A 12,809-nucleotide genomic window follows, 5' to 3' on the forward strand; every position below is an offset into this window, starting at 1 on the left:
CTACGCAATCACCGTGGCGTTTTAACATAAGTCTTTCATATTCTTCATGTTCTCATGCTTTCATCTTCAGCATGAGTGATTAAGCCTTGACTACATCGCTGAAACGAGGCTGAGCACTTGCCCTGTGTTCGATAGCTTTAGTCTGCATTGCGCCTTCTGTGGATTGTGGGTTATTCATTTTCACACCATGTCCTGACAATCGCCCAGTGGTTTTTGGGTACTCCAGGTGATTATGCGCACGATGCGTCGTCTTATCATCGTTAGTCATATCCCACTCCACCATTTCGAAGAGACACGCAAGATGAAAAATTTGACCTCAGTGCCGCCTTCCCTTGCAATGCCCAAAGATGCATGATCCCCTTCCTGGCCTGTGCTGAACGAGTCAGTTCCTTTCACAACCGTCCCTTGTAGTTTCTCTCTGGCTCAGAAACACTCGAGTAAGAAGACTCCGTAGCTGTGCAACCCTCGGACCAAGATAGCAAAATGATACTGTTGTGTTCGCTCAAACGCTTCAGACACCACAACGGAAAATGCACAAGGTGCGTTTGATGGAAAATCTAGATCGGCTTTGGCAATCCAAGACCAATCTTCGAGACCACTTTCGGTGGTGAAAGGCCTATGCAATATATGCCAACTCGTCATTATCAAGTCTCTCTATGTAGTCCTTTTCCATAAGAGCGTCGATATTCTTCTTGATATCAGAAATCTTTGGAGGGAATCGATTGCGGACTTGTGTGATGACCTCTTCGACCAGGAGGACATGCTTGAGCTTCTTTCGGCCTTTCATGATTCGAACAATGACAGCCTGCAACAGTTAGCTATATCGGGATTCTCAAAGAAAGACAGGCATACCTGAAGCAGCAGCTTTCGATCCTCCTCAATCGTCTTGTGGGTATCTTCCGATTCCACCTTCTGCTCAGATTTGACCTGAATGTTGAGGTTGATTTTAACCTTTTTGTTCTTGAAGTTGTAATTTAGAGCATACTTGGTTCCATCGGCGGGCTTGCCATCCTCAGGAGTGGGAAGCAAGACGCGAGCCTTGCAAAGAATACCAATGGCTGGCTCAATTGTCTCATCAGTAAGCTTTGTAAGGTCTTTGATTTCTGAGTAATCAAGCTTGTCGGCATCGTTGAATAGCAAGAGAATTGCCATTTGATAGGTGGAGACTTGGAAGGTGTAGGGCACTTTTTGACTTCTGATATAATTGGCACGGATTTCTCCTTTGCACAACTGCCATAGCCAGGTAAGTTTTCGGCCATTGTGCTTCTGATCGTAAAACCGTGTGAATGATTCAATAGCTTTGCTAACCTCAGGTGGAGGAACGAAGGGAGTGTTGGGGGCATTGAGAGGCCAGAAACCTGTTCCTAAGATTTGATAGGTTGAGTCAACACTTCGCTTTTCATCGCTGTCTTCCAAGATCTTGTCATGCCAGTCCTTGTAGGCAGTGTTGAGATCTTTGGAGATTTGCACATCCTGGAACATTCGCTGCAACTTGTTGGTATACTCGTAACCGCAGGCCTCTTTGAGTTTGCTGATCATACTAGTTTCAGCATCATCAGAGACAGAGCTGGTGTGAACCAGACGCTTGGCCAACATGCGAGAGTAGAATTTTTGAAAAACGTCTTTGTCTTCGATGTATTTGAAGACAATCATAATTTGTACCAGAAGTTCCTCAAGTTCGGATTCGTCGGCGGCTTTAGCTCCCTTCTTCAAGAGTTGATCGGCATACTTGGCAAGCAATTCCGGAGAGCGTGTAGAGTTGGATTTGCAAACACGGTTGTGGTTGACAAATTCTTGACAAGCATTGTCGAGGGATCTTACAAATTCGGATTCTCCATTAAAAGCGACATTGACCAGCTGCTGATATTTGCCGTGAATCTCAAGGAGCGCGTCGACATAGACCTTAGGCTCAAAGTTGTCGCCATTAGCAGCAACCTTTTCGACGGCGGCAGTACCAGCTTTCCGAACGTGGACTTCGAAACGATTGCGGAGAGGATCCAAGCCATCTTTGATTCTCGACAACAGCTTGTACATCCGAGCAAGATCCTCCGTGCGCTCGTTATCGAGAAGGACCTGGAATTCATCTCGAAGAAGAACAGAGTGAGCTGCAATGAGCGCTTCATTACAAGTGTCCATGAGTTTCTTCATAATATCCGGATGCAGGTAAAGTCCTACTCTTTCCTTCTCCTCCTCGAGCCTGGCTTCAGCCTTCTTCATGTATTCAACGACACTGTTCTCTGCAACAAACCGTCTGGACTCATTGGTGTAATAATCTTTTGTCGCAGCTATGAAGGGTCGTTCGAAGTACAAGCGGTAGACGTCAAGGGTAGACTTGCTGCTGTCAAGCTCATCTAAGCCAAGTGATACAAAGCTGTCGACGATTGCTTTGATCTGAAGTTGATCGATGGTCTCGCCGTTGCGTTGTTTCTCCACCAATCGCAGGACAGCCGCCATGACCTTGGATTCCACGGCCTTAAAAAAGTCGTCCTTCCACTTCACCAGATGAAGGGTGTAGACATCGTAGACATTCTTCTTGCCCTCGTCGATTTCTCGCTTGACCCAATGTCGATTAAGGTACCGAAAGAGATGATTGTTATACTTGGCAGCGTCGGTGTATCGCTTCCACTCGCGGATGTAGAACGTGAGCAGAGCCTCGTCGGTGTGTGATTCCGAGGATACGAGAACGCTTTGAAGGTGTTCGGTAAGATATTTTCCTAAAAGCTGGTAAAGTTCTTCACCCAGGAGATGTGCACCACGGTGGTTTGAACTTAGGGTAGGCTGGCTAGGAGATGAAGCGCTAGTTGCTGCCTTCTGAGATGTGCAAAAATTATGGACAGCAGTATACACGCCCCTGGAATCTGTCAGTAGGATATCAGGAGATCCTTCACAAGGCAACTCGCATATAAGTCTTCATGTCGAGGCCCTCTTGAAGTTTGGTCATGACATTGTTGACACTCTTTTCCAGATAAGTCCACCTAGGCTCAAGATTAGCATTAAACGAGGCCCAGGGCATCATCAACATACGTGGAGTCCAGGTCATCCCGGGCCCGATTAGCGGGAGCCGACGCTGTGGTGGTGGCGGGAGCCATCACGGGCGAGGTGATAGTCAAGGAGGAGTGAAGTCTGGTGGAATGGGGTGGGTGAGAACGCAGAGAACGAAGTTTGAGACTCAGGACTCGGGAGGACGGTAATCGATGGGGGGATAAGGTCGTCGACAAAAGATGGTCCCACAAAGCAACGCTCCTGGACTGCTGAGCAGGCTGGGGATTTACAAGAGGAGAGGATGGACCATGTGTCGAGGAGAATTACAAGAGAAGGATCAGGGTGCGGGACGAGGTGCGCGACAAAGAGCCACCTCACAAAACTGTCTGTCCTGTCGGCGGAGGGAAGGCAGACTTGTTGATGAGTGCAAGAATGAATGACTAAGTACGAGTAAGAGTGAGGGAGCAGGCTGCGTGAGGCACCAAACCGGCGCTCGAGGCAGCCTGGAACAGTGACGCTTCCGCCTTGGCATAATGGACAATGGGTACGGGTCATGTGACATGGAAGAAAAGATATTCCGGTTCCGATGATGTGGGAGGCAAATGCCGAAGCGCTGCAGCCGAGAGACAAGGAACGCCTCCAATAGATGGCAGCCCAGATAGTGAGAATTGACATCATTCACCAGACATGACAACAAGAACGATGCATTATGAAACCTCATTATCATTGATTTACCCACCTATGTACAGAGAGAGGAAAAGTGACCAGCGTACACAATCCAGCTCGCTCGATATGTCCGTTACTCCTCTGAGCGCCTTGCGAGTTTCTAAACATCAGATCCCTGCCTTCACCGGCTTTCCCAACACAAGCATTCAAGGCAAACCCTTGATGATATATCATGCTGTTTTCTCCAACCCCACTCCATCAAGTATCGAGTCACACCTGAGATCGGTCGGCGAGGTATCTCCACAATGGAGATATACCATGTTCACTGATTCTCATTTCCATTCCAGTACACATGAGGTCTTGGCCATTGCATCCGGTTCGGCCAAATGCTGTTTCGGCCACGAGCAAAACGAATGTCGAATAGAGCCAATCCTCGAGAAAGGCGACGTCATCATCATACCTGCGGGTGTTGGCCACCGTTTGCTCCAAGACTATGGCGGTTTTCAGATGGTGGGAAGTTATCCCAAGGGCAAGCCGTGGGATATGTGTTACGGGCGTGCCGGCGAGGAAGAGCAAGTCAAATCAATTGTCAATTTAGAATGGTTCAAGAAGGACCCAGTCTATGGCGAAGATGGCCCAAGCTTGCACGTGTAATGATGCCATACCGATGAGAAAGAATATACACTCGCCCTCCTTTCCAAACCACGCGAGCCCATGATAAATGACTGTTGGGTGGAATTACTGAGAATGATTGAAACGTTCTTCGGCCCATCTCAACATCTAATTTGTATTGATTCTTTCCACCAATCTGCCACTGATTAGTAACACTTCACACCACATTCCTGGTTAGACACGTACCGTAGGACACTGACAGAAAAAGTCATTAGCCAGGCAGTTAGAGACACCAACAATACAGCGCTCAAAGCCTGCGCTCTGTGGCACACTTGATCGAACTTCGAAGCTGTCCTCGGATCGGGGCCCGACTGACAAGCTCCCTCATCTACTGTTAAAGACTCGAAGCTGAGACTCAAGTTTGCTGATTGAAAGACCACAAAGAAAAGGTCGAGAAGCACTAGCCGTACTTTTGCACGGGCGGGTCGCAGTCCCAACGGTTTGGAAAAGTACTCGTCATATGTGATGTAGATGGTGTAGAGCAAAGCAATGGCATCCACAATAATGGCCATCAGGCCCGATGGATCTCGGTAGTAATCTGGTTTTTCATCGCCAACTAACCTCCGGCATCTGGCGTCTCGAGGCTCTTGCTCGATGCAATAAGTTATTCGTCCTGTTTCCTTCCATATCGAGGTGCCTAGGCCGAGGGCGAGCAGTGCAAACAGGAAAATCGTAAATCGGAAAAACAAAGGGATGAAAGGATTCCGCAGAATGGTATACTGCGCCCGCTTGTACCAGGCCTGCCGCTTCCTTCGGAAAGCGCGGTATCTGCTGCTGCTCTCCAGCTCATCCTCCTCGTGATCTTCCAGCCATGCTTTGGAGTAATCGGTGAAGTTCCGATTCCAATAATCTGCATCGACTTTCTCTCCGTTGAAGGTCTCGCGCGGATAAGCACTTGGACGGGCGAAAGTGGCCCATCTTGAGGTTCGATCGGGTCGTCCGTGGCCAGAGGATGTTACGTACTCATGGCAATCAGGTTGTTTCCCTGACAGAAGGGGACGTTGGAGAAAGGCCGGGCTGTGGTTGTGTTGAGCAACAAATGCCGCACCCGGGCTACCTGGGAGGGAGAATTCGGTGTCATCAAGGTCGTCTTCTTCTGCATCTTGCACCCAAGCTACGCAAGAGGTTAGTGCTGGGACACGCCGCACTGGTATAGGGGAGTTCGCTTACGAGGGATCGTCCGAACCGGTAACGGTGAGGTCGCTTTGGAAATTTGAGGATCGGACAGGCCATTCGGAATGGAGGATTTGACAGGTGGCGGCGTTTTGCCCGACCCAGTCCGTTTGTTAGAGTGTGGTGCACCAGACTGTCTTTTGGGGTGTGCCGATGAGTTGGGAGAAGTGGCTCGAGGGTTTGGCGCCGGTTCGCCCGAGCGTGAGATAGCTTGGTTCGGATCTAGCAATGACGGATCTTTCTCTGGATCTCGAGACTGCGAAAGCCAGGGAAACCCATTCTGTGCCATATCCCAAGTTTCCAGGCCTAGGCGGGTGAGCGGCCTGCCTGGTAATGACGAGCTCGGCCGCGGTGTCCGAAGGTCATGTCATGGACATTCTCCTCCTAGTTACTATGTAAGCTTTTCGAGGCAGGGAAGGACTCGTACACTCCGGGCTATAGTCGGAGGGTGGCAATGGGTAGGACGGAGTACTGATTCTAGGTTTATGCTTGAGTAAAACTCGACCAGCGATATGTATGGGGACAGACTCAGAGTATGAGTAAACAGAGATGAGAGATGGGCAGCTTCCCGAACCCTTGTCGGAGCGTTTACTTGGCGTAATCATGAGAGAAGGAGGTTGCTGCCCAGCCCCAGCCCAACGCCACTTTAAATTACGGAGTACTACAGTACATAGATATATATATAAATCTGACCGCGCTTTCTCTTTTTCCCAAGTCCACTGTAATCGTTATTTAAGCCACGCCAAAAACACCCCACGCCAAAAACATTGAGGAAAGGACAAAAAATCACTCCCCGACAGGGAATCGAACCCTGGTCTCCCGCGCTTGTTAAGCGGTAAATGCCTTGACAAGCGGAAACTATTTGTTACGTCAGATAACAGATGGATTGAAGCGGCTATGTGATAAGACTCACTCATGACCACTAGACCATCGAGGACAGTTTCTCGCTATTGGAGCAAAAAGTCAAAATGCATATTATATATTTTCCTTTTTCACTGTGTGGATTGTGCCTTTCTGGTCTTCCTGTCTCGGGCTATGATAGTTCTTCACGTGTCCACTATCCTACAACAATCCTTGAACGTCACTCTCACGCCCTTACAGATTCATACAACTAGATCCCCACTGTGCTGGGTGCTCTTGCGGGCATGAGAGTTACTGTAGCCATTTCAAGTCCCTGTAAAGGAAGACATAGGCCCTTTGTCGGGGCGCAACTTGCTGGGGCAGATATTTATCAGCGTCGCGGAAGTGGGGGTGCATACAGAGCACTCCGTACAAGGTTCTACATCTGAAGGTTCCCACATTTTTTCCGATCGAAGGATTAAGCATTTGAGCGCGACGACGATTGTGGCTGTGCTGTGGCTAGCACATGGAGTTGAATTTCGCTGTGGCTGGGTCGCCTAATAATGACGACAAGATCGAAACAAATGGGAATTCTCAGGTGTCAGCGAGAAAAACTTTAGTAACCAGCTACCACAGCAGCCCTGCCCTGACCCGTTCGAATTCATTTCATTGTTTCCAAACCTGGCAAAACGCTCGACGTACCAGGCAGATTGTCACCACAACTCCAAAATCTCCGATATTCGCGATGATTTAGCTGTAGCAGCACTATCAGCACCGACGTGTGCCTCCTTTAGACCCGCAACACCATTGCTATGCGCATTTTCCTCCTCCCCCTTACGACGCGACAGGCCCTTATTTACTATCAGCGCGCTGCTCCCACTCCAGGCGCCAAACTCGGCTACATCGAGCGCATCACGAACAAAGCGGCGGAGACGTGGTCCAGTTGGGAAGGCGCTCAGTCAGGATGGAAGAAACAAGTTGCCAAATATGGAAATAGAGGTCTCCAGCGGATCCCCTATCAGGAATGGTCCTTGAAGAGCTTTCCTCCTTCAAACCCCAAGCTCCAGGCGGAGCAAATAACAGATGGCAAGAAATTCGACGTCATCTACCCCGGCAATATTATGCACAAGGAGGATGTACCCAAGGTCATGGCTAGGCTAGCCCGTGAAAGAAAACAGCTCCATTGGAATAGATTTATTGGAAGCATGGTGGCAATGCCGTTCACTATCCCCTTCGGACTTATACCGATGTAGGTCCCATCTCCTCGGTATCATTAGATCGAAAACCTAACAGCTTAGCATACCCAATATTCCATTCTTCTACACAGTATTCCGATGCTGGTCGCACTGGCACGGTGAGTAATTGGGACCCACACCCCGTGGGGCGACGACTGACTTGTTTGGTAGCGTTGAAAGGCTCCGACCATCTAGACTTCATTCTCGACAACCGGCTTTATCGACTCCGGTCCACCCCTGAGGTAGAAGACTTGTTCGACGATATCGCACCAGACTCACCTGACTTTCATTTTGTCACGCGCAGCCAGATCCTCGACGGCTCTACCCCACCGGAACAACTAATTCTGACAAAGAATACCCACGATAAAATCGCAAAGGCCCTCAAGGTGCCAGAATTGGGCGGAGAGGTAGAACGGGCCATCTGGCAGGTCTCTCAACAAATACGTGAGCAGCAAGAGCAAAAATCACAGCAGCAGAAAGCACAACAAAAATCACAACAGGAAGTCCAGAAGCAACTACCACAGCAGCCAGGACCCAATGCCCAAACACGTCAGGTGGGTACCAAAGACAAGAAAAGTTAATCTCCACGAAGGCTTGAGATGGCGTTAAGCACTTCTTGTCGAGATAGAAGGGCGAGGGAAACCCACGAGACTGGGTCGGCGCAGATGTCGACTCTGGCTCACGCAACAGAAAGGCTTGTTTTGTCAAGCCATTGTTGCTTGTATTTTATGACGAACAAAAACCCACCCCTCTGTAATTCACTAGAAATCCCGTCTAATGACTCAACACGATTGATGTGAAGCTCTTATTCGCTATAACGTCTGTCTAAGTTTATGGAAAGAGCTTCACGATCGCGGGCCTGTAGGGGAATTCAATATGTACAAGGGCTGTTCCTGCCTTATTTCCCCTTGCGTTGATCAACTACCTGGATGGGATACAAGTCGAAATAATTCGAAGTCCATATCTGCCAACCCGTGGATTATGAGAAGGCACTCGCAGATGCCTCATTCTGAAGACAAGACGATGCGATGAGGTCGTTCAAATCCACAGCCCCGAGAAAGGGGACTGCTCGTCTGTTCAGTATTGCGTGCCATCAAGATGACTGAATGATGAGGATGCTATTGCTGCTGCTGCTCCTAGCTCTCAATCCCTCTTAATGATAACGGCACCAGCACATTTCGTACCGATAGCGTGTCTGACTCCCATATTGCCCTGTCCGCCCTGGCAATGGTCATAGATGCCCTGGACCGCAGCCGCGACCTCCATATAATTGATACCCGGACAAGCGTCGCCAATGTCCTCGAGGTAGTTCACCCACACACTGCAATTAAGCGTTCTCTGTTCTTAGTGTCAGTTACCTGTCGGCGCAGAAACCATCATTAAAGGGTTGAACTTACAGCGAACAACGTAGTTTTTCCTTTTTTGGAACGGATGCTTTCATGGTAGGTTGTTGTAGCAGCAGGCCGATGTTTTGGAGACAGTCAGAGGCCACGCCCTCGGTGTCTGGCGAGCATGTTCTCGCTGCAGCACTGAGGAAGTTAGACATAATTTCCTTCCAGAACTGTTGGTAGGCGACCATGTCCCCCCAGGGTAGTTTCACTTCAGGCTGGCTATAAGACGGATCTTGCTTGTCGCCCAGAAGGGGTTCCAAAGTGATGCAGTCGGTATAGACGAGGATAACAATGCCACGAGCAACGTCATCGTCGTAGCCATCATCGTTGTTGAATCTTGCGACTTGTTCAATGCAGGAATTTCCTGATGCAGCCTTGGTAGATTTATCGCATCCGAAGAACCCAGCGTGGGAATCAGTGGAGGTGCCACAGGTCTCGCGACAAATAGCCACGAAGGGAAAATAGCCCCACTCTCCTGACTTGAGGTTTACAGTGAAGCTGCTCGACGTGCCTTTGGCCCACTTTTGAGTGTAGCCTCCCGTAATCCACATGCCTCGTCAGCATAAAGTTCGCATCAGGCTGTGCCGCTGAGCGCTGTGGAGCATACACCAAATGTCAATGGACCGATTTTGTAATTGCCGTTGGCCCTTGCCTTTCCAAGCGTAACCCTGGTGTACATTGCTGGAGATCTATGATAGATAGGAGTCAACATCAATCAGTATGCTCAGGTGAGGAACCTTGTCATGCTCCATTTTGATACATTAAGAAGGCATTGGAGTCCACTGTGGCGTATTACCTTGCAGCGGAGAGGACCACGACAGCTAAAGAATCCTGAGGTTAGCACAGTGATCTTAAATCGCCAAAGCAAGCGGGCGGGGACAAGACTCACAATGAGACGCGAATAAATGGTTGCTCGGGACCGTAGAAGAATGTCGTGCGCATCTGACAGTATAAGCCACATTCACTATCCCAGTCATTCCAATCATGGCAGGCTAAGTCGTGGTCAAGATGATTCACACCTGGGCAGTGGTTTTCACTGTACTCACGGTACAGTACCGGAACAACACCGTCCCATGCACAGATGTTGTAAAGCGCCGCGCAATTGCCTCATCGAATGAAAAGGGCTCCCAGTAGAAGACTAGTTAACAAGGTGAATCTCATCGTTTTTGCCAAAAATCGCCGTCGTACTGATGGTAGTGAGGATCGACTGTAGTGCAAAATATTATGAAGGCAAATGAAAGCGCGCGAATAGATAGTTAAGAGGCCATGAGGCAAGGCTGTGAATAAAATGAGGGCTTCATTCATTGTAGTAACAAGGAACAATATATTGCACGTGAAGATGGGCAGTGTGAAACATGAGCTTCACCCGACAACCCAACATTGCCATTCAAGCGGTCGCTGCCTACCCAAAGTGAACATCAGCAAACCTGGCTGTGCTTGGCCTTCCATAATTCAAGACGATGACAAAGTTTTCAAGGAGGTCTATCGGACGAAGAAGGCTTCGATTGCGGACAGACAACAAGATACCTACCCATTCGAAACCTGTGAAAGACAGCTCCCACGGCCTCGTCGAGGCCCTTGAATGCCATGCTACATTGTAGGCAAACATCAAAGCATTCGGCTGAAATCGAAGCATTCAGCACCAACTTCTCTGGAGAAAGTTTCTCGCCGTTTGGACAAAAGATGCAAGCATATTTTTTCAGTCGGTCACACCACAGTGTAAAAATGTGATACATCTCTGATGGGTAGGATTAGTTGAAGCATTCTCTCCCCCAATTATCCGATCGTGCCGACTTTAGTACCCCTAGATTCAAGGCGGAACGAATCTGCAAACGTAATTCCCTTCTTCTGTGGTTGATGAGAGATATGATTGCTTTGTGTGATTAAGAAACTTGATGTTTGATGACTTTGGCAACGCGGCATGAGGCGAGATGTCACGTGCCTTAAAAGCAGCGTTGAAATTACCTCGTTCCTGATGCGGGCCGACAACAGGCAGATTTGATTCATTCAACTTCCAGACATCTGACCAGCCCGACCCACCGCGACAACAATGCAAGATCTGGCAAACTTGTCCTCACACAACTCCTGCCTGCATTGCTGACATCCACGCATAGGGATTTCTGACTCATCGATAGGTGTACTCGACACAACACCAGATACAGCTGTCAGTCAAGAGCCTCATTGCTTTCGTTTCCTAGGTACGGGACTTATCATACACACCCGTTTGGGGGCAGTTCGTGCAATCGGCAATCAAGTCCAGAATCAAATCATTCAACGGTCCTTTCCAGGGGATCAAACTTGCATGATCTGTTTGTGAATGTGATGTGTTGAGCTTGCGTCCGAGAATGGCAGAGCGGCTGCAGTTCAAGTCGACTACTTCAGAAGGCAGGAGCAAGTTTACCGGCTTCGTTCTTCCTGACGAGCTTCTTTGCTCTGTTCTTCGCGAGAACCGTGCCTCTGCAGATTATATCCAGCAGACCAACAAATTGAGTCTTGGTCTCCTGAAGAGGGCTTAAACGACAGACTTCAAACGCCAAGGTAGTTCACACAACTCAACTCTATGGCTGCAGACCACCAGGTCTCGGTCTCCTCCAGCTACACACAGTCTTTCCCCTACAGTGACAAGCGACAATTTGAGTCACCAAGGGTCCATGTTCCTCCCCCAATCCTCGACTATAAAGATGGCAAACCATCCTTCATTGTGGCTGCTGATGAGTTCGAACACATAAGTACGGACTACGGGAACCCCGTCTTCCTAGACTCCATAAGATCTTGTCATAGCCTCCACATGATCCACAGCATGCTCTCTTGGCGATATGAGATGCGCAGAGCTGCGCAGCCTGTCCTCCCCTACCTCTATCTGGGCCCGAGCAGCGCTGCAAGAGATCCCATATCGCTCAGAGCCTCGGGTATTACCCTGATGGTAGCTGTACGGAGCACAAAGGCCGTCCAGGCTCGACCTGCATTCCTGAACCCTGCATCCTTTGTAACAAACTCAGGCATATCAACCATATCTTTTGATTTTGATTCAACTTATGACTTTGTTTCTAAGCTGCGCCTCATCGTGCGAGCAGTAAATGAACATCTTGAGCAAACCTGTGTCAAAATGCCAGTGGAGAATGTCGCCGACATTGGTGGCAAGGTGCTGGTTTTCTGCGAGTCTGGCAATAACCGATCACCAGTTCTGGTTGCCGCATATCTCATGATTATCTATGGCGTCAGCGCGTTCTCTGCAATTCAGGTGATACAATCCCAGCGTTTTTGTATCACCATGTCTGACGATTTAAAGAACGTGCTTCTGGACTTGCAACACATCCTTGAGGCGCAGCGGACAGTCTCAGCAAGCAGGACTGGTTCTGTCGAAGTCCCTGGGCTTTCGGGCCAGACATCACGCACGTCCATGGGTACCAAACGGAACCTTGATGACATGGACACCTCAGATGAAGATATGGGGGCTGATTCTCCAGCGGATGATGTTTCGAGCAGAGAGGGCGTTGCTCCTTTCGCAGATCCAATTGTGTGATTAAAGCGTGCTGTGTTCTTGAACAAAGAACCTATCACAACATCACGAAAACCAAATATCACCATCAGAGCTCGAACCATACCATCTATGTTGGGGCGTCGGACCACACACAGTTTGTAGACATGGGCGTTGGAATCATGGCTTTGGACATTAAAGAAGTATAAGGAGGCCGCAAGGCATCCATTGAAGATAAATCTGCCCAAAAGCGTTGTACTGCGCCTAACCAAGCAGAACCCTGCCTCCCACATCATAGAGCATCAAAATGACTAGTAAGTCATTAACACAACCTGTAAGCAGATTGTGAACAAAGGCTGATCAGGCAGTGGC

At 49.1% G+C, this 12,809-nt stretch overlaps 5 protein-coding genes across 5 annotated transcripts; 3 read left to right on the forward strand and 2 right to left on the reverse strand.

The window, feature by feature from the left end:
• Positions 1 to 616: 616 nt before the first annotated feature.
• Positions 617 to 3,089, reverse strand: A1O9_05753 (Cullin 1; the record flags this gene model as incomplete). The annotated part of the gene is made up of 4 exons (XM_013404969.1): positions 617 to 805; positions 853 to 2,851; positions 2,889 to 2,975; positions 3,025 to 3,089. The coding sequence occupies 4 exons, from the start codon at positions 3,087 to 3,089 to the stop codon at positions 617 to 619; spliced, it is 2,340 nt and encodes a 779-aa protein (XP_013260423.1).
• A 685-nt stretch (positions 3,090 to 3,774) lies between these two features.
• On the forward strand, positions 3,775 to 4,302 carry A1O9_05754 (uncharacterized protein; the record flags this gene model as incomplete). Its single annotated transcript, XM_013404970.1, has 1 exon — positions 3,775 to 4,302. One exon carries the CDS (start codon positions 3,775 to 3,777, stop codon positions 4,300 to 4,302), a length of 528 nt encoding a protein of 175 aa, XP_013260424.1.
• Positions 4,303 to 4,466: 164 nt separating this feature from the next.
• A1O9_05755 (uncharacterized protein) lies at positions 4,467 to 5,782 on the reverse strand (the record flags this gene model as incomplete). The annotated part of the gene is made up of 2 exons (XM_013404971.1): positions 4,467 to 5,434; positions 5,491 to 5,782. 2 exons carry the CDS (start codon positions 5,780 to 5,782, stop codon positions 4,467 to 4,469), a joined length of 1,260 nt encoding a protein of 419 aa, XP_013260425.1.
• A 1,363-nt stretch (positions 5,783 to 7,145) lies between these two features.
• Positions 7,146 to 8,149, forward strand: A1O9_05757 (uncharacterized protein; the record flags this gene model as incomplete). Its single annotated transcript, XM_013404972.1, has 2 exons — positions 7,146 to 7,582; positions 7,627 to 8,149. The coding sequence occupies 2 exons, from the start codon at positions 7,146 to 7,148 to the stop codon at positions 8,147 to 8,149; spliced, it is 960 nt and encodes a 319-aa protein (XP_013260426.1).
• A 3,370-nt stretch (positions 8,150 to 11,519) lies between these two features.
• On the forward strand, positions 11,520 to 12,482 carry A1O9_05758 (uncharacterized protein; the record flags this gene model as incomplete). The annotated part of the gene is made up of 1 exon (XM_013404973.1): positions 11,520 to 12,482. The coding sequence occupies one exon, from the start codon at positions 11,520 to 11,522 to the stop codon at positions 12,480 to 12,482; it is 963 nt and encodes a 320-aa protein (XP_013260427.1).
• Between the last annotated feature and the right edge of the window lie 327 nt (positions 12,483 to 12,809).

This window comes from Exophiala aquamarina (genome assembly GCF_000709125.1).
Source record: "Exophiala aquamarina CBS 119918 chromosome Unknown aczIA-supercont1.4, whole genome shotgun sequence".
Taxonomy (NCBI): domain Eukaryota; kingdom Fungi; phylum Ascomycota; class Eurotiomycetes; order Chaetothyriales; family Herpotrichiellaceae; genus Exophiala; species Exophiala aquamarina.